Genomic DNA, 24,997 nt, shown 5'->3' on the forward strand with positions numbered 1-24,997 from the left:
TTTTATTTTCCCAGTTGTAATTTTTCATCTTCTCCTTTTTGTGATTTTCGTGTATCTGGCTCTGCTTCTTTCTCGGTTTTAATTTGGTTTTCTGCTTTTAATAATAATAATACAACAACAACAACAACAACAACAACATTAGTTTAGTTTATTATTATTACGGTCTTAAGACCAACACCTATTAATACGTTTTTACATTATTTCAGATGTTGGTTTTAAATGTTTTTAGCTGCTGATGTGCTAAGATGTTCTGATGTTTATAAATGTGATGTATGTTTACATGTTGTTGATACATTTTGCAACATTGTGAGCTACCTTGGCCCTCTCGTTTGGAGAAAGTGTGTTAGATAATAAAGATAAATAGCTTTTCTAGGACAACTTTACAAAAAAAATTCATCTTGCCAGTAGGTGTTTGTGGGGGCTCGAAGAGTGGGCCTAGGCTTAAATGAACTGATGCTAACTCTGGATTTGTAGCTAATCTGCAAAACTGCACTAAGAACATGGGGAGTCTTCTAAAACAGCTGGCCGACATATAGCCCAAAGGGAAGAGCTGCAATGTAAGATGGAATTACTATGTCAGTAAGGCTTGATTTATTCAATCAGTTTGCTGACTTGCAGGCTGGGGAATGTATGTGTCATCTTTGGAGGACTGGGAAGTACTGAGTTCATTTTGCTAGCTAGCAGTTAAACACATGGTGAGTAGCATATTTTGGCATCTCCTACCTTTCTGTGCAAGGCAAGCAGCTGCCATTGGGATGTCCTTGCACTATTTAGCAGCACAGTCCTATCAAGAGCTGACAGTTGACAGAACCCACCAGGAGCCTATATTTTTGTTTTGTTTAAATGGTGCATTGTGAGGAGATGTAGTTGATGTCAGACAAAAGGAGGATTAAATGAAAGACTGGAGAAAGGAAGAGTCTTACATAAGAGCAGTGTAATTTAATGAGCAGTGGGGGGTGGGGGCAAGATGCAAAATGACTGTTATCATGCAGGCGGTGCAATAGCAGCAGATGCAACGTGGTGTGGAAGGGAGGATTGGGCTCCCTACAGTAGAACTCAGATGAAATGGCCTTACTCAGTGTAAGTTGCAAACCAGCAGGGAGACCTAAGATTGTGGCCTAATTTCACGCTGTTTCTTTTTGCCAGGTTATAATGAAGCTTCTGGTCACTTATTTCTTTTGGTTCGGCTTGAGTGTCATTGCTGTTCAAGAGGGTATCCATGCAGAGGAATGCATCTTTCAGAAGCTGGATGGGAGGGATGCCGACTTTTGCAGGTGAGCTAGTTACTCTTCAACATTTGGACGGTTTGGGCATTGGAAACGAGCTACCAAAGTACAGCCCCAAAGAATCCTTGCGTGTATTGCACTTCTAGACACTTCTAGAGCATCATGGCCCATGCCACCCAATACTATGGAAAATCAAATATTTTAGTTAAAACGCGAGTGACATAGAATGGTATTGAAAACATAATCTTTGATGGACACACTTCCTCTGAATATCATGGCAGAGTATAATTATCTGAATTTTTATGTCACCTGTTTGAGGGGCACAGCTCACTTTATCTCAAAATAAAAGCTTAATCTCAGTACTCAAGAGGGGTAGCTATATTAGTCTGCTTCAGCCAAATAAGGCAAAGAGGCACCTTAAATTTGTTCGTTTTAAAGGTGCAACAAGATTTTTTTTGTCCTTTTAATCTCAATTCTGACCAGTCTTTAAATACACCACCAGATACTTATGTAACAGCCTGATAATTGTAAAAAAAAAGTGTAGAAGCACCCTTTCATTTTTGTAATTTGTTTATTAATGCCATTTTTGTGGTACTCATTGTTGAGTATATAAGACAGTGGACACCTGTTACAGTATAGTGTTCCTGACCCTACTGTGTCCTCCATACATGGTCTCACATCTGCTGCTCTGCAGCTGCTAAAGGATTGCTTCTCTGACTGGAGGGTGTATGGATGAGACTGATCAATTCGGACTTAGATTAAGTAAAGTAACCTGAAAGATTTAACTCCGCCCAGAGGAGTTTAGGTCATGTTTCCAGTTGCTCTTTAAACTTGTCACTTAGAATGAGCTCACGTTAAAAAGAAGAGCCTTTTTTTGTAGGCTTAATTCATGCACTGCTGTTTGTAATGTGGTAAAGTCCTCGTGATATTATTTTTTTTGTCAGGTCAGTTACATATTGGACTTTCAGGATGCCCTCCGATGCTGAGAGCTGGATTTACTATGCTGGAGAAAACGTTTGAAAAGGAGGTTGTGCTCTGGGGTGGTAAATATCAGCTCTCACTGCTGGCATGTTGAGATATTCTGCCAGTGTGGTATAATGGTTAGTATGATGGGCGCTAGACCAGAGGAGATGGAATCATAGAATCATAGAATGTTAGAGTTGGAAGGGACCTTGAAGGTCATTTTATTTATTTATTTATTTATTTATTCTTCCATTTGTATACCGCTCACCCCCTGAGGGCTCTGAGCTGTTCACATGGGGGGGGGTGACTAACCTACCAGGCACCCTTTGTAGCGAGTTGTTTGGGTTTTTTTTCTGTTGTCTGCGGGCGACGTCCTCCTGGCGCTGGTCTTGATTTACGACTTCCTGGCTGTTGCGACACATCTAGTCCAACCCCCAGCACTCTGCAGGAGCATAGCCAAAAGATAGCCCGACAACACACCCGAAAGATGGTTGTCCAGCCTTCACTTGAAAACGTCCAGCGAAGGAGCATCCACCACCTCCTGAGGCAGTCTGTTCCACTGCTCAACAACTCTTACAGTTAGGAAGTTTCTCCTGATTTTTAGCCGGTAACAACTCCCTTGTAATTTCCACCCATTAGATCTAGTTTTGCAATCCGGAGCAAGAGAGAATAGATCCATTCCATATTCTACATGACAGCCCTTCAGATACTTGAAGACTGCAGTCATGTCCCCTCTGAGCCTTCCCTTTCCCAGACTAAACATACCCAACTCTTTCAGCCTTTCCTCATAAGACTTGGATTCCAACCCTCTCACCATCCTGGTTGCCCTCTTCTGGACACGCTCGAGCTTGTCAACATCCTTCCTAAAATGTGGTGCTCAAAACTGGACACTGTACTCCAGGTGAGGCCTGACCATAGCAGAATAGAGCGGAACTACCACCTCCCGTGATCTGGACACAATGCTTCTGTTAATGTATCCTAAGATTGCATTAGCTTTCTTTGCAGTCACATCACTCTGCAGGCTCATGTTTAGCTTGTGATCAACCAGAACATCTAGATCCCTTTCACATATGCTGCTGTCAAGCCAAGTCCCTCCCATTCTATATCTGTGCCTTTGATTTTTTGTACCTAAGTGTAGGACTTTGCACTTATCACTACTGAAATTCATTTTATTTGTCTCAGCTCACTGCTCCAGCCTATCTAGATCATTTTGAATCCTGACTCTGTCTTCATCAGAATTAGCAATCCCACCCAGCTTCGTGTCATCTGCAAATCTGATAAGCATCCCCTCTATGACTTCCTCCAGGTCATTTATAAAAACATTGAACAACATGGGGCCTAGGACCGAGCCCTGCGGCACTCCCTCGAGACTTCCCTCCACATAGATGCAGAGCCATTTACGAGCACTTGTTGGGTATGATTTTTCAACCAACCATGAATCCATCCAACGGTTGCACCATCCAGCCCACACTTAACCAGTTTATCCACAAGGATATCATGAGAAACTTTGTCAAATACTTTAATGAAATCTAGATACACTATATCCACAGCATTGCCAGAGTCAACCATTTTAGTAACTCTGTTGGTCTGGCATGACTTATTCTTGATAAACCCATGCTTGCTACTACCAATTAACTCATTCCGTTCAAGATGCTCACAGAGCGTTTAATAATCTGCTCTAGAATTTTTCCAGGTATTGATGTCAAACTGACAGGCCTGTAATTTCCCGGGTCCGTCTTTTTCCCCTTCTTGAAGATCGGGACATTCGCTCTTCTCCAGTCTTCTGGCACAACACCAGTACTCCAGGACATCTCAAAGATTAGAGCTAGAGGCTCTGAAATTTCTTTTAGCACCCTGGGATGCAAGCCATCCGGCCCAGGAGATTTGAAAGTATTTAAGGGAGCTAGATGCTCTCTAACCATTTCCTTACTTACTCTGGACTGGCAATTCCTCCTTTCTTCACATGCCCTGCATTCTTCAGTTTGTATACAGCTCAATTTACGGTTAAAGACTGACACAAAGTGAGAGTTGAGTAATTCCGCTTTGTCTTCATCCTTTGTTAAGGCTCGACTGTCTTCCCCTAGGAATGTGCTTACCCCATCCCTGTTCTTCTTTTTGCTCCAAACATAGGCATAGAATCCTTTCTTATTTATTTATTTATTTATTTCTTCAAATTTATACCCCCCCCTCCCCACAAGCGGGCTCAGGGCGGCTTCCAATAAAATACCAGTTACATTACATTAAAATATTGTTATTTTTAGCATCCCTTGCAAGCCTCAGCTCCATCTGTGCTTTAGCCTTTCTGACACCATCCCTACAGATTCGAGCCTGCTTCTTGTACTCACCGTCAGTAATCTGACCCTCCTTCCATTTCGTGTACATTTCCCTTTTTAGTTTCAGCTCTTTAGAGAGTTCCTTGTTCAGCCACCTTGGCTTCATTACCAGTCTCCCTCCTTTCTTTCTTACCGGAACAGTTTGAGATTGTGCCTTAAGCACTTCATTTTTCAGCATCACCCATCCTTCTTATGCAGATTTCCCCCCATAGCATTTCCAGCCACGGAATCCTACCTAATATTTCTCGGAGTTTTTTTGAAATCAGCTTTCCTGAAGTCCAGGATACGATTCCTACTATGTCCTGGTTTCACGTCCTTCTCTATGTCAAATTCCAAGCTGACATGGTCACTATTCCCCAAGGATCCCACAACGTTCACTTCATTAACCAGTTCTTCCCTGTTAGGATTAAATCTAGGATAGCAGATCCTCTGGTTCCCATCTCCACCTTCTGAGAGATGAAGTTGTCTGCAAAACTATTCAAGAATCTGCGGGATGCCCCATGTCTAGCAGAGTTAGATTTCCAGCAAATATCTGTATAGTTGAAATCTCACATAACCATAGCATCCTGTCTCTGTGAAAATTTAGCAAGCTGTTGTACAAATGCATCATCCAGTTCCTCCGGTTGGTTCAGAGGTTTGTAGTATACCCCCAGAACAATATCCCCCCCTTTTCCCCTCGCTCTATCCTTACTCACACACTTTCAACAGGGCAACTCTCAAAATCCTGAATTTCAGTGCAAGTGTATTCATTCGTGACATATAGTGCCACCCCACCTTCTTTTTTGTTTGTTCTGTTTGAACAAGGTATATCCTTTGATCTCTGTGCTCCACATGAGACTCATCCCACCAAGTCTCAGTGATACCTATCAGATCTTACTTACTTCCCAATATTTGAAGTTCAAGTTCATCCTGTTTATTTCCCATACTCTGTGCATTAGTATAAAGACATCTCAGATCACAGACATCCTTCCCTACCATAGGTCCCTTCGAATTCAAATGAAAATCACTGAACTCACCTCTCTCCCATTCATTTATTCTCTGGTCACTCCCCTTCTTGAACTTAGTGTTGGGGGCAATGCTCCCTCTAAGCTGTGGAGTCTTGTGAGCAATAATTCTACTTTGTGAGCAACTGGCATTAAAGTTGTGAGCCAGCGATTTGGATAAATTAGTTTGCTCTGGAGCCATCTGTCCTGAGCTAGGACAAAAATGTGTGAGCCGGAGGCTAAAAAACTGAGAGCTAGCTCACACTAACTCAGCTTAGAGGGAACATTGGTTGGGGGTGCCGCACAACATCAGGCTTTTTCTTCCCACCCTCGATGGCTTCAGTTTAAAGCCCTCCTGATCAGGCTTGCAAGTTTTCCAGCAAAAATATTCCTCCCATTCTTTGTAAGGTGCACCCCATCCATCGCTAACAGTCCTTCATGTCGGAGGTACATACCATGGTCCAAGAAGCCAAATCCCTCTCGACAGCACCATCTACGTAACCAGCCATTCAACACCAGTATCCTGTTCTCCCTTCCAGCTCCATGGCCCTCAACAGGTAAAATGGAGAACACCACCTGTGCCCCCAGACCTTTCACCTTCTTTCCCAGAGCCTTGTAGTCTTTGGAGATCCATTCAAAGTTTCTTCGGGCCATATCGTTTGTTCCCACATGGATCAGCAGGAGCACGTAGCGATCAGAGGTTTGGACCAGTCTTGGAATTCTCTCAGTCACATCTTGCATACACGCTCCAGGAAGACAACAAACCTCTCGAGATTCCTTGTCTGGTCTGCACCCAACTTCTTCAGTCCCTCTCAGTAGGGAGTCACCAACCACCACTACTCGTCTCTTCCTCCATGGGATAGCTTGGTTCCTTCTCTGCCTATGTGTTTGTGTGTCAGTCACATCCTTTTGATCTCAGAGTGTGCTATTCTGATCTTCCATCATCAGAAGCAGCTGGTATCAATTTTGCAGCTCCACTTGGTGTGAGTGTTTCCTGATTATCTTACTTCTCAAGGTCACATTCTTCAACTCATCCACCTGTTCCTTGTTACTTCCTTCCTCTTGCTTAGGATTTGCTAGCTCTTGCCGTTCTCTCAGGAACCCCTCTTCCGTCACATCTAAATACCTTTCTGCCTCCCTGATGTTCCTCAGTGTACAGATTTGTGCCTCGAGTTCTCCCACCTTCTCCTCAAGCATTCTTATAAGCTTGCACTTGCAGCACGTATAATGCATTTTTTGGCATGGCAGAAAAATGATCATGGCAATGCTATCTTCTACAGCCTCAGGAACTTTCCTCAAAGTTCGATGAAAACTCTTGTTGTGGTGATGTACCCTGAAAACTTTGAGACTGACCAAATGGCTACCTTGCCAGCTGTTCTCTCTCCATAACTCAGTAGCAGCCCTCTACTCAGGTTCTTACAAGGCCTTCAAGCAAGGCCCACAGGCTAAGAACCTCTGGTGAGGAGCAGCCCTTTGTTTCAAAAGGCCCCTTCCTGCCCAGCACAGCAGAGCCCAACACAATAGGGGCGGGGCTTGCAATCAACAGCACTCCACAGCAACTCACTCAGCCTCCAACAACTCCGAAATCACAAAGAGCCCCAAACAGACTTAAACAGAACCACTCTCTATCAGGCTACAAAGAACCCAACTCTATCTCAACTCCCACACAGCAGCTAGGAAGGCAAAGGGAAAAAGAAAAATCCCTTACCTTCTGTCAGCAACTCACCATGTGCTCTCTACTCCTTGCCTCTGCCCAGCTGAAGCCAATGGACAGTCAATTCAGAACAGAAAGAAGCAAATACTCCTTTATGCCATGCATAATTAACCTATGCAGCTCACTGCCAGAGATTTGGGGTTTGTTAATTTATTTGGGTTTTAACTGGAAGCATTTTTAACCTGTTAATTGTAAGCCGCCTTGAATCAATAGGAAAGGTGGGGTAAAAATGTTTTAATAAATAAAGAAGGTATAGTGATCACCACTATGCTAGACTACTTTAAAAAGAGATTTGCCAAAATAGTCATGATATAAAATGGACTTGTCTCACGCATGTTGCAGCATTGAACATGATTACATGGAACCAAGTCCCATTGGACCATTGATCTAACACCTCCTGTATCAGTGGGGTATCTGCTTTTAAAAAAAAATTAAAGCCCCAGGTTTGCAGAAAAATCTGGAATAAAAAACAGACAAGTGGGTGGGATCATAATAATAGAATAATAGAAGCAGAACCTGTAGCTTTAAGAAAAAATGCCCTCTGTGGCTGTTGCTAGGCAACTACAAATGTATGGTCAGTAAATAAAAGGTGGGGGAGGGCACAGGGCTCTTTCCTGGGCTGTTTTGAGGGGAGGATTATCATGGCCAGGCCTTGACAGTAACTACTGGGCAACTTGCCACCATGCAAGTTCCATGAGTCATCTAGGCCCAGCTGCTTATAACAAATTATTCAGGATGGTAAAAAACTAAGTAGACTATGAAGAGCTCCAAAAGGATCTTTTCAAATTGAGAAAATGGAAAATGGTTCAGCAGAGAATAAATTTCTAAATGTTAAGAGGTGCATACTGGGGCAAGGAATCTCAGCTAAGCCTGAATATGATCTGAACTGGCTGTAAACTATCCAGGAAAAGAGATAATTAGGCCATAGAGAATGGCTCAATGAAAACATAAAGGCTGTGCTATGGCTGTGGAAAAGGTGAATTCCATGTTAGGTTTTTATTACGAGAAAAACAACATGGTCAATATGACAGCACCTTTGTAAGTCAGGTGTGCAGCTGCATTTTCAATACTGTATGCAATTCTGGCTGCCCCATCTTAGGGCGTAAGAGTGCTTGAAATGGCACAGAGATTTTTCATGAAGAAAAATTAAAGCATTTGGGGCTTTTCAAATTAGGAAAACAAGATTATTTAACAGTGCCATTCTAAACAGTGTAGCATAAAAGGGGGGGGGGTTGATCTCGCTTCGAGACCTCAGCTGTGCACAGTGAAAGGGAGGACAGTTGAAAGAAAATATTGTTTCATTCAACACATGGCTAACTCATGGGATTCATCGTCTCCAGAGGTAGTGGTTTACAGAGCAGCCATAAGCAGGTCTGCTCAGTGGAGCTTACTCCCAGGAAAGTCTTGTGATCATACAATCCTTAGATGCCTTTAGAAGGGCACTATGCAAAATCATGTAGAAGAGGTCTATTGACAGTTGTTAGCCATGACAACCAAATGGACTGTCCTTGTTCTGAGGCAGTCTACCCTACATATCACTTACTTGGGGCTGCTGCCTTCATACTATGTTAGTAGGCTACCTGAAAACAGGATGCTGGACTGATAAGACCCGTTCTGATCGAGTTCTTATGTGCATTGATGCAAATAAGATCCTTGCAAGATACATTTTCCATTAGTACAATTTAGGGTGTGCCCATTGATGGGCAGGAGCTAGCTGGCTCTAGTATCCTCAAGGTAAAGGCTACGATTGCCCAAGGAGCCTTCACAAATTGGAGAGCTAAGTAAGTGGACTAGCAGTCTGATCAAATTCAAGGCAGCCTTGTTTGTTCATAGTTGATATAGTAGTAATTCTTGTCATTTTCCAGATCTGTTAATCTGGCATAATGACCCCTATTAACACACTTAATTGTATTTTTAGGATAATGCTTCTAGGCACATGAGCTAAAGCCCAGAAAGAATCTATTAATCATGTTAATTACTTTAAGCCCTTCTGCACATAGAGCTGGTATGTTCTCAAGATCAAAGTGTGGAGTAGCAACTTTAATGCTTGGAGGCTGTGACAAGGGAACAAGAGAATGTTATCTTTATTTTGGATTAATTTTCCTGACATATACAGCCCTTTGGGGCAAATGAAATGTTGATAAAACGTTCTTCACTGACTTCCTGATGATTCTCAGGTTTTTCTGCATCTTGCATTCTATGTGACCCTCACGCATTCTGTCTCTTACAGAGGGGGGTTAGAAGTTTTGTATCCAGAACTGGGAGATGTTGGCTGTACATATATTCCAAAGTGCAACCAGTACCGAAAGCAGATCTCCAAGGAATGGAGCAGTCCAGATGTCAGATACCAGAAGGCAGATGGGGTAAGACATAAATTGTATCTTCACGTGCAGATATTTATGATGGTGGCAGAGGTGTTTTGAATGTGGATCTATTACAATGATAATGAATCACAGGTTGTCTTACACATTTTTTTTTGGTTAGTAGTGTCTAGTATCAACACTAGTGTAAGCCTTAAAACTTAAAGCCTTAAAAATGCACTGGAATCCTAGAACCCCCACAGCTGTTCAGGAGTCACTGTTTAACATAGTGCACATTGGAACCAAGAATTTGTTTAAAATGGTGTAGTGAATAGAATGGCCCTAGAGAGACTTAAGTCCAGCTCCCACTCAGCCACAGACCTCCCTTCACAGTGCAATTATTTGCAGAGTTACAACAGTCTAACTCTGCAAAGGATTATACGGTGCAAGAAGCCTTGTGCCCATGGCCGTTGTTTGGTCTAGCCCACCTAGGGTTGCCAACAGGAGAAAAATGTCCTGTCTTGTCCTAGTAAAAGCTTAATCTGTTTGAATGGGCAGGAGAAAAATGTCCTGTCTTGTCCTAGTAAAAGCTTAATCTGTTGGAATGGGCATCTGATGCTTTTCATGGCGGGGAGGTAAATAACATCATTTACCTTCATGCAGTGAAAACCATTGTCCTGCCCTGGATGGCCCAGGCTCACCCGATCGCAGAAGCTAAGCAGGGTTGGCCCTGCTTAGTACTTGTATGGGAAACCACCAAGGAAGTCCAGGGTAGCTACACAGAGGCCCCGGTCACACGAGAGGTTTTGGGTCGGGAGAGGGACGGATCGGGGGTGCAGCAAACGGGCGCGATCCCACCACAACATCTGGGAAGCGTTGCAGTCCGTACCCGATCCGGCCCTTCCGCCCAAAACCCCGCACCAAAAAGAAACCACCTACCTGGGTGGTTCATCCGGAAAGGCCGCATCAAGGCCAGGCGTGGGATCGCCGGCGCTTCCTTCCGCCGGTGCATCCCCGGCTCCTGGCCGAACTGCGCATGCTCACACATGCGCAGTTTGGCAGCCTCCCCCTCCCGACCGTCGCTTCCTCCCCGGCATCTGATCGTGCCGGGGAGCAACGGCGCCGCGGCTCAGGGGATCCGTGGGATCCCGCCGCAGCGTCTCTATTTTGGTGTGGCTCAGATTAGTCGCACTTAGGCCGTTGTTTTTCCTGCCGTGTGGCAGGGACCAGAGGCAGGCAATGGCAAACCACCTCTTTTCATCTCTGGCCTTGAAAACCCAAGAGGGTTACCATGTTGATTGTATTTCAACAGCACTTTCCACCACTACTAATGAAAACCATCAGCTGCCCATTTTAACACCTCAAGCCAGTGTCACGTAGTGGTTGGAATGAGATCTGGGAAAGCCAGATGCGAATCCGCACTCTTCATGGAAGCTTGCTGAGTGATCTTGGGCCATTCATATACTCTCATCCTGACCTACCCCACAGGCTTGTTGTGAGGATAAACTGGAGGAGGGGAGAATGACGTAAGTCACTTTGGGTCCCCACTGGGAAGCAGGGCAACTCATAAAGGAAGCAAATCAATAACCTTTTTAAGGGAAGATATTTTTCTCCAGTTCTTTTAGCAGCCCTGGACCTACAAGGTGTACAGATAAGTGTGTGGGGGCAGGGGAGAGAACTATGTATGCATCTTAAGGTCTCTGGAGGACTGGCGAGAGAGAAATGTTATAATTCTTTCTGTATATGCTTTGATCCAGAATTGTGTATCAGCCTAAACTTAAAAAGATGATTGCTAGTGTTGTAGTTGTAACAGCTCCTTTACTGATCATGATGCAACCACGCAACTTCTCTGGCAACTGCATTAGGAAAAGCACCGATCAAGATGCCTCAACATCATACCTGCTTTGCTGATTTCCTAGGCACAACATTTAAATCCATACAAATTTTTCTTGGAACTTTTTTTTTTGGGGGGGGGGATTTGAGGGTCCAGGGGACAGGGAGAGAATGATTGTGGTAGAAACATTTGCTCACAGGAGGAGTGACCCTACTATAGTGGCCTTATTTAAGGTAGGAGGAAAGTGGAGTGTTAGAAATGCTCTGTGGGTGGCTTGGAGAGACAAATATTGCCACCCTAGAAAGATCTCATGTTCTTACTGCTGCAGTCTCTCCTCCCTTATTTACAAAAATCTTCTCTGTGCCTGGAGAGCTGTGTGGTGTGCAGCAGCATCTAGTGACATGGTAATGTATTGCATTGGAAGGCATATGTTGTTCCATCTTAATTATTCTGGGAACAATACAAAGAGCACCTGACCACACACCATCCATAGGGCAAAGTTGGGGTAGTTGCCCAGAGGAATGTGGGGCTTGTGTCAGTGGCCTCACTCAGGCCAAGTTTTTTCTCCCCACTGTCTTCTGTTGTTTTGTTACGTTTATTACTGCCTTCCTGAACAGGGCAGCAGCAGCCTGGTAGTGTGTCTTCCTGCCATCCTGCAGGGACATTCCCCACACCACTGCTGCGTTTCCAGGCCTGGCTATGTTAGAGTGTAGTCCTGAGCAGACTTTTCCTGCCTTCTAAGTCCATGGATGGCAAACAGATTTAGAAGGGTTCAACTTAGTTTGGGATTGTACTGGTTAAAGCAGCAGTGGCTTAGTCCGGTGGACTGATTTGGCAGCACAAGCCTGTGGTCAGTCCAGGAACCTAAACCCAGGTCAGGCTGGGTTAACATGGGTGTAGGAGGGAAAACAGTTGCCTGTTGAAAGAGGAAGGCTTTGTTATCCCATTTTATGTATGGTATTAAGTGTCCTGGGGGGAAATATTTAGTTAAACTTCACAAAACCTAGTAGTGCAATTTGCAGGCTGTATAATGTGGTAAACCATGCAATCTTACATAGAGTTACTCCAGTTTAAGCCCTCTGATTTCTTTGCGTTTAGACTGAAGTACATCTGTATAGGATTGGACTGTAGCAAATAATATTTTGTAGTTCATAGGTTTTATAATTTTTTTGTAGCCTATACAGTATTTGGCACTGCTCAGCTAAAAGGGATGACCTTAGGGAGGGAGCGGGAGGTATTGGACCTTGTCCCAGAACCCCAAAATCCTAGCTGTGCCTCTGAAGGGAATAATCAGTCTGCAAGTTCTTCTGTATAAGCCACCTGTGTTGGGAGAGTCCGAGGCCTGAAACCCTCTGTGGAGGAGGGGAGAAGGGAGGGCAGTTGGGCTGGGGCTGCAGGCTCTGGCAGGGCTTGGGGGCTGGGCAAGACCTGACTCTGGGCCACAGAGGCAAGGCGGTCCCCCAGGATGAAGAAAAAACTGGCGGGCCACGGGAGGATCTGACCGCCTCACCACAAGAGTTAGCAGCAGAGAAAGGACAGTGAGGGCGGTGAGGCAACCACCTCACACGCAGCCAGTCTGAGACCTACAGCATCCCTGGGGTAGGGACAGACATGGCAGCAGTGGCGGGATTGAGCAGGACACAGTGGCTCTCCAGTTTCTCAGGCAAAGGTCTTTCACATTACCTACTGCCAGATCTTTTTTACCTGGAGATGCCAGGGAACCTGGGACCTTCTGCATGCCAAGCAGATGCTCTACCACTGAGCCACAACCCCTCCCTGTTGTTCTGCTTCAGGAGTTGGCTGGGATCAGAGCAACTGGAGCTCTGCAAAAAACAAACGAACAAATCCCCAAAAGAAAAAAAGACACAGAGCTTGCTGGATCCAGCCCTGCATACTCTTTGTCCCAGTCCCCCTAGAGAGCCCACAAATGACACAGAGGGCAAAGCCTCTCCCTGCTGTTGTCACTCAGCAGCTAGTATTCAAAAGCACAGTGCCTCGGAACATGGGGACTCTGTTGAGCTAGGGATGGCTAACAGTCATCAACAGATTGATATTCCATTACTTATCTGATCGCTTTGCACAGCCATCTAAGTTGATTGTTGGAATTCAAAACTCTTTTATAGGCAGTCTGCTTCTCTTGGTCTAAATTTGGCCTTACCTTTTTCCCCAAGTGTGATTTTTCTGTCTTGTGCAGTTATCAACTTATTTCTAACAATATTAAAATTACATTGTATTAACATTATATATAGCCAGGGGTCGTTTCGTAGAAAAAGAGCTAGGGGAACTCATTAGCATAACTCATTAGCATATGCCACACCCCCTGACATCACCGGAAGTGTGTCATAAGGCCACACCCCCTGACATCACCGGAAGTGTGACATAAATACTTGCAGAGTCAACCCTGCTTAGCTTCCAAGATCTGCAGTTCTTGAGCTGATGGGGACCTCTGGACAACCTGGACAGGTGGCACGCTAGTCTTAGTGGACTATACCTCCCCTCAAAAAAACCAGTGCTTTTTAAAAAGTATGATGGCCAATGAGGGGCCCGGCGGTGGACCTGCAAGGCCGGCGGGAGTGCAAGGAAGCCCCGCGAAGGCCCTCCCTGGCCCCAGGCAGGCAGGGGTGGGGAGAGACGGGGAGGAAGCAACTTACCCTCCCTCTTCTCCTGCCTCCTCCTGGCTGAATGAGGGCTGGAAGCGGGGCGGCCGGAAGCAGGGGGCGGGACTTCATCATGTGCCCCACCCCCGCACCTCACCCGGGGGAACTGCGATCCCCCGCGACCCCCCCCGAATCTACCTCTGTATATAGCATTGTGTATGTTTTTAAGCTGTCAGTCACGATCTTGTAAGGTTGCTTTTTATGTATACTGTATGTTACCAATCTATTTTTTTTACAAATAATATTAATAGTTAATGATCTTGTTTTACATGGTTATCCTTGCTGTGTTAAACTTTCTTCTTTAGTTACTTAATGTATATAGTGGCTGTTGCAATATTCTGTAGCAGTGAGTTCCACAAATTCATTATGCACTGTTTGACGATATACTGAGAGCCATTATGGTTTAGGGGTTACAATGTAGGACTAGTACCAAGGATACATGGGTTCAAGTCCTGCACAGTCCTAAAAGCTCCCTGGGTAACCTTGGGCCAGTCAACCCTTCTCAGCTTCACAGGGCTGTTGTGAGGATAAACTTGAAGCTGTCCTGAGTTCCTTGGTGGAAGGGAGGGACGAAAATGTGGTTGACAGATACTTCCTTTGTCTGGTCATGAATCTGTTGCCTATCAACTTCATTTGGCTATCCCCAAGTTGTACTGTTTTGGGAGAGGGAGGAAAAAGCTTTCTTTCTTTTTTCACTCTGTCAATCATTTTCTAAAGCTTGATCAAGCACTTCTGCAGGGGTAGTGAGAAACACTGCACTGTATTAGGTCCAGTCAGACCTGAATGACATCAGGCCTGCAGGCAGAATGGCAATGGTATTTTGTAGTTAATGTGGCAGCGTAGTCCTCTTAGTATAAATGCAAGAGCGACCCTCAGAATGGTTTGCTTGGTGTGCTCCATTTTGTGGGTCATAGGCCCCGGTCACACGGCAAAGTTGCCGCAGGAGAGGCATGGATGGTGGGCGGATTATCCGGGCATGATCACACCCCAACATCTGGGAAGTGGAGCGCACCTGTGGCTTACCGCCGAAAATGCGTGTTAAAAAAGTAGTACCTCCAAAGTACTAGTAAACGTTTGCCATGGGCTGCCTCCAGACTCCTGTGGTGTGATTGCGCCGGCGCACGGCATTCCCCTCCGGTCCCTTGTTTACCCGCCGGCGCTGAGGGAAGGACCCGTGGTGTGCCGCTGGTGCATCTGATCGCGTAATCATGGATCAAACTGCGCCGGGGCAATTAGCCATGCCTCCCCCCCCCCGCGATATCCGGCCCGTGTGACCGGGGCCAAAGTTGATCTGTTTGCTGTATTGAGTGTCAGTGGGTCAGTCGAGTAGCAAATAAACTTGGGGAGGTGGAGACTGAAATTCAGTTGCAGGGGATGTGTCTACTGTGCCAACTGCTTCTGTGGCTGTAGAAGTTAAAAATTTTATTTTGATGACCGCCCTGATAAGTACCATGGAAGGATAGATAGGAAGCTGAGGATAAGGGTTTCAGGTCATACCATGTTTCCCTGTGGCATTACGTCTCTGAAAGATGCTTGCTGATTGCTCAGTGCCAAGACAAGATGCTGGGTATAGCCAGAAAATGTGCATTCCATCTTTTGGAGTGCTTGCCAATTTGGGTTAGTTTAGCTGTTACGTATCACAAGGAGATTTCCTCTGTATTTCTGGTATGAGCCAAACTCACCAGTGTACCTTGAGTACTTAACTAACACTTTTGGCTCCATAATATTTCTCTCCCTATTTCTCTGCAGCACCTGTAAGTACATACTTTGAGATGAAGCTGCTCAGCAACTTTCTCTAGGATGCTAACTACACATTTCATGTAAACACTACTGGCATCTTGGAAAAATGAAAGTCAGGGTCAAACTAACAGGGTTACCAACATCTGGGTGGGGCCTGGAGTTCTCTCTGAATTACGACTGATCTTCAGACTACAGAGATCAGTTCCCCTGGTGGAAATGGCAGCCATTCAGAGCCAGCATGGGGTAGTGGTTAAGAGCGGCAGACTCGAACCTGGAGAACCATTTTTGATTCCTCCTCCTCCACATGCAGCCAGCTGGGTGACCTTGGGCCAGTCACAGTTCCCTCAGAACTCTCTCATCCTCACCTACCTCACAAGGTGCCTGTTGTGGGGAGGGGAAGGGAAAGGTGATTGTAATCCACTTTGAGACTCCTTAAGATAGAGGAAAGCAGGGTATAAAAACCTCTCCTTCCTCTTCTTCATCTGAGGGCAGACTCTGTGGCATCATATCTTTGCTGAGTTCCCTTCCTTCTCCAAACTCTGCCCTTCCCAGGCACTGGCCCTAAATCCCCAGGAATTTCCCAAGACTCAGTAACACTGATTGTGATACAGCAGATATAACTGTAGGGCAAGTGAAAATTCTGCAGCAAAAGGCTCTTCACTACCCAGACGTTATTGTGCAGAGCTGTTAAATCTGAATATGAAAGCTTGGTTGCAGACTCTGGATTTCAGGCCTCTTTGAATGAGAGTGTGCTATAATGGAAATCTGAGAGTTGCAAGCCATACTTTTTGGGCCCAAGATGTGGTTGAAGGGCATCTGATGCAGCAACCTTGCTTAAACTGAGCAGAGCAGGTATGGTGATCCCAGTGTAAGCCACTTGAGTTCCATGATGGAAGAAAGGCAGGATCTGTGGATACATGGAATGGCACCTGAAGCTTGAGAAATGATACTTGGGAGAAACCACAGTATAAATGTTACAATCTTTGCTGGCATTTGTTTTGTATCTTGCTTTCCGTTTTGAATTAATTTGGGGGAAATTGATACTTTGTAAACCAACTTCAACAGAAGCCTCAGAAAACTTAGACCCAAGTATAGGTAGTACTTAGTTGGTTTATCCACTTATACCCCATTTTGTGTCTGGATTGGCTCTCACTGGGGTTACAATTTAAATCTGTCACCGTATGCAAAAAAGATATGGGTATAAATGGGCATGGCTCAGGGTTCACATTTATTATTTTATTGTTTGTTCTTCTAACTCGATTTTCTCCCCTTCCTTATGTGCTGGGCCGCTCTTGCCATAGCCTACCTGGCCTAGTCATTCTTTTTATTTTAATTAAAGCTTAGTTGCTGTGGTGGCCCCCCCCCCCCGGTGCAATGGAAGAAGTTGCACAAAACACTGCAATATATCTTGGGGCCTGGCAGATGAAACAGGAACTGCCAGCTGGTAGAGGTGATGTGGAGAGAACCCCAGACATTAGAGACCCCCTCTCTCACCCCCCCCCCCATCCTTCTTGCTTCTCATAGCTGATGGTTGTTGAACTGTGTGGTATGTCTGCCTGATGATAGGAGCTTTCCAATGAAAGTAAGCCGGGCAGCACAGATGACCTTCGTTAGGGGGAACCCAGTCACTGTGAAGGCTTATAGAAGAAGAAGAAGAGAAGTTTTCTATACCCTGCTTTTTCTTTACCCTAAGGAGTTTATGCTGTACTGCTGGGCGGCTTTTCAAGGCCTTTGTTTAAAAACATTGGCAATTGCTAGAGCACTATAGCAATACCTTAAAAGAAAGAAGAATAAGCTCTCGGGTGGTCCATTGAGGAAAACAGACCTGAGGGATTCATGGCAGGAAAATGGCAGAAATTTGATAAGGCAATGTGTACCTTTCTGCCCAAATGGCATGAAAACACCCTTGGACTTCACTCTTTCTGCAAAGGCTGGACCAGAGAACGTTTGGGAAGGAGATGTTGAGGACTGGGAAAAGATTAGAGCACTCTATCATGTGGATGCTCAAAAAGAAGTGTTCCAGTTGGGAGCCAAAGCAGAGGGAAAACGTTTGTGTAAAAGCAGTCATTAATGACCAGGGCTGATGACTGCAGGATCACATTCTGGGCAATGCAACTTGTAGACTTTGTGGGGAAAATGCAACCTTAGAGGTTTAGTATGAGAAGAGTGGTATAAGGAAAAGTTCCTAAGAGGAATGTGCCTGGATGAGACTTCACAGAGTTAAGGTGAGTTTAAAGAGGCAGGATATTGGAGCCCGGTATATCTGTTTTCCAGAGAAAAACTAATGACCCTGTCTTCTTTACATTTTCCCATCTGAAATACAGATTTGCCCATAATTCAGCATAGAGGTTGAGGCAGCATTCATACATCACAGCAAACCTCTGTCCGGCTAAAGCATGGCTTTTTTGCTTTACTTTACCTTGCACACGAAAGTTCATACCTCGAATAAGCCTCTGTTGGTCTTAAAGGTGCCACAGGACTCTAAATTTGTTCTGCTGCTTCAGACCAACACGGCTGACCATCTGGATCTATTTTCTCGTACCGGTATGAAATGCTTATGAGGAAAGGACGCTAGATGGCAGTGTTACCCTTAAAGTTTCATCAGCAATATTCGCCTCTGAGATGAAATCTCCCACAGGATGCCAGAGTTAACTCTGCCATGGGATCTTTCCCACTTGCAAGTGGGCAGCATCTCTGACTCTTTCTGCCTCCTCCGAAAGGCTCCATCATGCTGCAGTTGTCTTAAGTATTATGAAAGCAGCCTGCAGTTACACTCCGCTCCTGCAGCAAACCAGCTCCCAGGGTTCTCATTTAAACATACTGTTCCCATTGTTTCTTAGCTTATGTGAACTCTGACATAGCAGTGACCTGGAGGACACAGGCCTTTATGCTTTGGTAAGTCTTATCTTCACCTTCTTTTGATTTCCAGGCTGCTGTGTTACTAAATCTTAGAAGGGGGCAGGGGAGTTGGAGTCGATCTTCATTATTTCGCAACAAGAGGCCAGAGGACTAAAGCCTAACAGAAACTTGTAGGAAGAAGTGCCAGGCAGGGTGCAAGCAATGCTATTAGGGTCGCAAGCACAAGAGTAGCACTTATAGAATATTGGCCTTTCTGATCCTTGAGACTTTTGTCAGAGGCCTCTACCCTTTGTGCGCCCAACCCTTCAGAGGCAAGATGGCCAGCATCCAGTGCTGACAGGGCTTTCTCTGTGGTGGTGCCTCATCTCTAGACTTCCCCCCCTGTGTTCATTTGGTTGATGTGTGGTTCTCTTGAGGTTTTGGTGCCAAATTGAAGACATTTTTATTTTCCCCTGCTTTAGGCCATCAGAAGTGGTGTCTTACTCTGCTACTGTCACTTGCCGTTGAGGCCTATTAGCTCCTCCTTTGTGAACTGGTTGCTAACCTTTAAGGAACCAGGGTACTTCGAAGAGCAGTCTGCTCCCACATACTCCTGCCTGTCAATTGAGGGCCCTTCTCCCTGTGCCTTCTGAAGTGGGATGAGATGGCTACCTTGTCTTTGGAAGGCCGGGTTCCTGCAGGTCTTTGCCTGGCTTTTAACTTGCTTGGTTTTAGGTGCTGGGTGAACATGTCACTTTTGCTCTCTGTTCTGTTGCTTGTTAATACCATGCTGGCCCTAGTTATCCCCCCCCCGTTTTTTTGTTCCTGTTTTCAGCTGCTGCGCTGTGACCATCTGGATTTATGGCTGTGCTGGTTTTGGTCGTCATCATGGATTTGTTTTATTGGAACGGTTCATGGGAGCCTTTATAGGCTGAGAGCAATTGTATATAAATGGTTTACATAAATAAAACAATCCATGTTTAACATTGCTACCATCCTCAGTGAGGTAGTAATTTGTACTGTGTTTGATATTTTTGTGAGCCACTTCAAAAACCTTGGTTGCAAGGCAAATTGTCAGTGTTTTACATAAATGTATTCTGGGTGCTCTGCAGCTGGGTTAAAGAACAAACTGTCCCCTATCCGTGAATATCTGCCCCCGTTATTATTTTTTAACTTGCGTTTAAAAAGTGGACTGGACGGGATTTGCTCTGGAATCCTCCACTGAAGCTGCAGGAAGGATGATCATGAAAAAGGGAATGAATGGGATTGGAAGAGGGGGTGATGCAAGATTCACAGCATGGCTCGAAAGGCATGGTCTTGAATGCATTCCGGTTTGAAATGTTAAAAAGTGTGCATCTCTTACAAGCATTTACTGTGGTGGTTTTGTGACCGATCAGGCATACATGTGCTGCTGAAGAATAGCCATGTATGGTGTGAATAACAGTGGGAGGGAGTGACTGCATTCAGACATGAAGTGCAGTTTGATTCAGTCTTGGTTAGCTGTGGCATCTCAAGGCAGACAGTTGAAAACACTGAGGTTTGTTGCTCAGGATGAAACCCAGATTTCCAAAGTGACATTGTAGCTGGTTTATAAACTACGGTTGTTAGGAATGTCTGAGTTCACAAACCACAATTAGTTGATTAACAGAGACTATAGTACTGGAAGGATATCCTCCCATAGGGTAGCCATCTCTAGCTTGGAAAATTCCTGGAGCTTCGGAGGTGGTACCTGGGGAGGGAGCTTATCAGGGATCTGATTTCACTTCAGGGCTTTTTGTTTCTTGTAGAGTATGGTATAACCTACAGTCTGCCCCTGAAAGTTCCTCCTGGAGAAATGATCTTCGTAGTTTGGAGATCCATCGTAAAGCCAGGAGAGCTCCAAACGCCACCTTGAGGCAGGTAACCCTGCCTCCCTACTGAAGGGTTGAGGTGGGAGAAAGATAAAAAACAGAAAAATTGAGGTTTCTACACAAAAAGGGATTTGTTATGTATGTCTGTAGACTAACAAGATTTTGTTATACAAACTATTGTTTAACATGACCCCTAAGTCCTGCTAGTAATTCCATAAACACCTGGAAACTCTTTGTTAAAGGAACTTCTTTTACATGGATTCTAAAATAACAGCTTTTGGCTAAGAATTTGGAACCTGTGAGGCTTCCAACCGCTTCTGAAAGAGAAGTTGTTCATGGTGAAAAAGATCTATCTGTACTTTCTATCAGTGTTCCCAGTTGGCTCTGCTTTATATAGAAATATATAATTTTGACTGTCTCTGTTCAATAGAAATCTCACTCATTTACTGCAGAATTTAAGTCAGCCAGCAGGGAGAGCTCTGCAGATAGTTTATGCCTGACATTTCCTGTCTAAAACCTACATGTGGCTCTCTAGTCTTTTCCCAAAAAGGTTGGTAGACTTCCAAGCAAATCCCTGTTGAGTGAAGCTGAATAGTACACAATGTGCTAATCTTTGTAGCATGTGGCAATATTTTTTTTAAATTTTAGACAAATGAAAGAAGTGCCCTGAAATCAGAAGCAGAAAGCTGTATCTGAGATCCAAACTCCCTGTGTTTATTTGTTAGGGTTTTTTTTTTTTAACTATATATCTATATCTATATATATTAACCTTTGAATGTCTTGGGATGGTTCTGAAGTTGGCGGAGCTCTCGTAATTTCCCCTTCACCAAAAAGGATGGCCTTGCAGGTGAGACAATAGCTGGAATCTGAACCTAGCAGTGATTAGGGCTCTTTTGAGAGTCCCCGAGCATGTTGCAATGAACCCCATTCTAAGCCTGTGATACAGAACTGTGTTTGTGTATGAGAGCATGTGTTGTTTGGAATGCAGCAAAAAGTGTGTACTGTAGAGATGGTAATGTTGTACTTAACAGAAAAGCCCTTGTAACATTCTTTAAGGGGAAATGTTCTAGAGAAGGAGGAGGAGTGCAATTTTTATTGCAATTGTATTTTAAAAAATCAGGAGTCCAGGGTCATAATAATCAAAAGGAAATACCTTCCTCTGAAATGCATGGATTTTAGATCTGCTAGTGTAGCTTGCTGCCAGTGTTGGAGCAAGCAGTTTTAGCTCTGTATAACCTTTTTATTGAGAGAGTGACCTTTTGGGGGGCTGAACGTCCAAGCACACATTTTTCCCCCTGGTTGCTCATAAACGGATTTAAGGCACTACGTCTGCACCTGAGTTATGACTAGAAGACACAGCAGAAGGGAGCTGTTTCTGGGATTTTGACTTGTTTCATTCACAGTCCTGTTCAAGTTAAAAAAGAAAAAAAACCCAACATCATTATATTTTAATAAAAGGCCCTTTTCTTCAGGCCTGTTGCTGGAAGTGATCCTAGGACAGCAGCTTTTGACCTTTGGGCCAAATCTAGCCCTGCAAGGAGCATTACCTCAGCCCCAGTTGTTGCAGTGGAAGCCTGAGGTTGTGTGTTGAGAGAGCGGTGGGCTGTGAACTCAATAACTAGCAGGTGGCTCCCTGTGGGAAGGGCTGGCCCACCACCTTATACCCCTCCTTCAGTGAAAAATGGCTGACTAGGGTACTTCAGATAACTCTGTGAGGAGCAAATATACAAAATGGTTTAATACAGGTAATGGAGATAAAGGAAAAAACTATGTTCTGATTGTCAACAACACCCCTGAACAGGGATGCAGTGCTTCAGAATTACATGCATGCAGCCCAGTAATCTATGCAGAAATTATGAAGCCTGGGAGTCGTGTTGCCATTTTTCAGGTTCAAAATTATACCACTTCACTCAGACAATGTGATATCTCAATTATGAGAGTGCTACAGTTACAGATCTGTCCCTGCTTAGTTCACAGTTATATGGTGATAAGAAATGAGTAACTGTAATCTTGAGGGAAGAGCAGCAGAATTGGTGAAATTAGTTAAAAAAATTTAATCCATCAGAATCTTTCAGCAAGCTAGTAGTATTGAGGCCTTGCAGAAAGTCCATCACTGTCATCTATGAGTACTGATAGTCTTGCAATTATATCTTTATAAGACTGCTCTCCCCACTAATCCATTGGAAGCAAAAATTAAGCTCTGCTGCTACCTATTTTTTTAAGGTGCAACCTCCTTGGGAATTCTGTACAGAACTTCAAGTGTCTTCTCTGGTTTAAGCCCTCAGTTTAAAAAAACACAACTATTTAAAAGTTGAAAGATCCAGTCATGGGTCTACAATGTAACTTGTAGCTTGGCCCTACAAACTACACATGTGAGGCAGAATTTAAACTACAGGTTTCCTCATTCCACTACACTGGCTGCTCCTGGTTTCTTTATATAGGAAAAGAGTAACCAACAGTCCCCCCCCCCCCCCCGCTACTTCGGCTTTTCCGTTTACTTCCTAGTGCTAAGAGAAGCACACCTCTGTGTATGTATACCAGTGCTAGAAACCCATTTGATCTGGAAGAAAAGTGGAACAGAAAATAATACTGTAAGGCATGGGAACTTTTAGCTACAAGTAGATGTGGTTATCTTTTATCACACTGATATGCTACCAGGAAAAAAAAGGAAATAGCAGTTTTCAATTGTCTGTACTGAACCAGAGGGCTAATCATTTTCATTACTACCCAACTTTGCCTCCCTTGGATTTCAGTGGGGTTAGATCTAGTGGCTCTCTTCTTCTCACTGAAGAATCTTACTCTAAGAACATAAGAGACGCCAATGTTGGATCAGGCCAAAGGCCCATCCAGTCCAACACTCTGTGTCACACAGTGGCCAGAAATACCAGTGCCATCAGGAGGTCCACCAGTGGGGCCAGGACATTAAAAGCCCTCCCACTGTTGACCCCCCCTAGCACCAAGAAGACAGAGCATCACTTGCCCCAGAGCCCCTATCTATACCTTGTGGCTAATAGCCACTGATGGACCTCTGATGGACCTCTAGTGGAAGGAGCCTTCCTATGTCCGAAGAGGAGAGTCATGGGATCCAGTTCACCGTCTCTGACTTTCTAGGAATAGTGTGAATCATCTAAAAAACATACACATGCTATCCCAGCTGAAGTTAGAATAGGGAAAGAATGGAGAGTGCTTAAAAAAGTAGTAACTGGAGGGTAACTACGAAGCATAAAAGGTTTTCATCACTTTGCTGTCCTTTTTGTTCAGAGCTGAGCCCAAAACTTTTTAAATGTAAGCACTGGAGAAAACATGTCTTTATTGTCATTCATAACTGGATGGGTAATGAATGTAGTGTTCTCCACGTATTCTGCATGGGCAAGCCAGTGCACAAGACATTAGGTACAGATTTTTTAATTGAAATGTCTGTAAAAATGCACATTCCTGAACTGCAACACCGGTTCTACACCAGGCTTAGGTGTAGACTTAGGTGCCCTTGGTTAGGGGTTTGTTTATCAGTGTAAACCAAAGATGGAATTGAATCACAGATTCTGTTCTAAAGTTCGTGGGGAGGGGGGAGATAATGTACCTTTAACATATACTGATATTATTCACCGTATTATTTTGTTAATCTCTTGCTTGGTCAAACCAATTTATGTAAACAGCTGGACCATTGCTTGTTGCACACTCTGAGCATAGGTATAAAAGTATAATATGTAATTGTTGAGAAGCTCTAGGCATCACTGTGGTTTCTGAGAGTGGAGAACATCAACTTGTCAGAAGGGTTCTCCTATTGTCCACTATACTTCCTTTTGTGTTGGATGCACACTTGCTCGAGCAGGAAGTTCAAGTCAAGCAGGGAACATCTGGAAATACTCCCTCCGTTGTCTTGCAGACACCTCAATATTGCTTTGCTCAACCAAAAATAAATTGGAAAAGAAAATTGGACATTGCATCAATTTGGAGCAAGTTTATAAATTCTACAGCTAAGCAATCCCAATAGAAAATGATAGATCGCCAGCAAACGTGGAGTCCCGGTGGTGATGTATAGTCGCATTAGCCGAAATGCCGTATTACATGATTCTGCTTTATTACCAGTGTTGGTGGCAGACAGAAAAACAGATTACACTTGAGATCAAATCGATAGGAACTTTATTTACTGGCCTTTTAAAAACATATTTCTGCACTTTATAAAAACATACGGTAGATGCTATTGATAGAGCTTGTCTGCTTGTTAAAAAGCAATTTACCCGCAGCGATGTTTTTAAGCTGCAATTTATGGCATTACCTTTTACCTACTCCTGCACGATTCTCTTTTTATCATTGCATTTGATGACTTCCTCAGAGGGATTCTGTGGACTCTAGCCATATTCACTGAGGGCAAGAAAGCCTCATGGTTGGGTAGCATTAGGTTTTACTTCTGCCTCTCTATGGTAATTGAGCTGATAAGGGCATACGTTAAAACAGGCTTTCTGCATGGACCACTTACTGCCATGCAAACCTGCCTGCCTTCCAGAGATCCTTGGAAGCTCTGCTTTACTTGCTCCCACCTCTGGAGGTGGGGGGGG

General features: G+C 44.4%; 1 protein-coding gene across 1 annotated transcript in view; it reads left to right on the top strand.

Annotated features, from left to right (window-relative positions):
- The window catches only part of LOC107107290 (phosphatidylethanolamine-binding protein 4-like), a gene marked incomplete at its 3' end in the record, with an annotated part of 150,511 nt that overhangs the window by 17,883 nt on the left and 107,631 nt on the right, over window positions 1-24,997 (top strand). The window contains exons 2-3 of the mRNA XM_015407571.1: window positions 1,147-1,274; window positions 9,450-9,582. Of these exons, the coding sequence (XP_015263057.1) occupies window positions 1,153-1,274; window positions 9,450-9,582 (255 nt within the window). The remainder of the gene's footprint in view (window positions 1-1,146; window positions 1,275-9,449; window positions 9,583-24,997) is intronic.

This window comes from Gekko japonicus, unplaced genomic scaffold (genome assembly GCF_001447785.1).
Source record: "Gekko japonicus isolate JY-2015 unplaced genomic scaffold, Gekko_japonicus_V1.1 scaffold1154, whole genome shotgun sequence".
NCBI lineage: Eukaryota > Metazoa > Chordata > Lepidosauria > Squamata > Gekkonidae > Gekko > Gekko japonicus.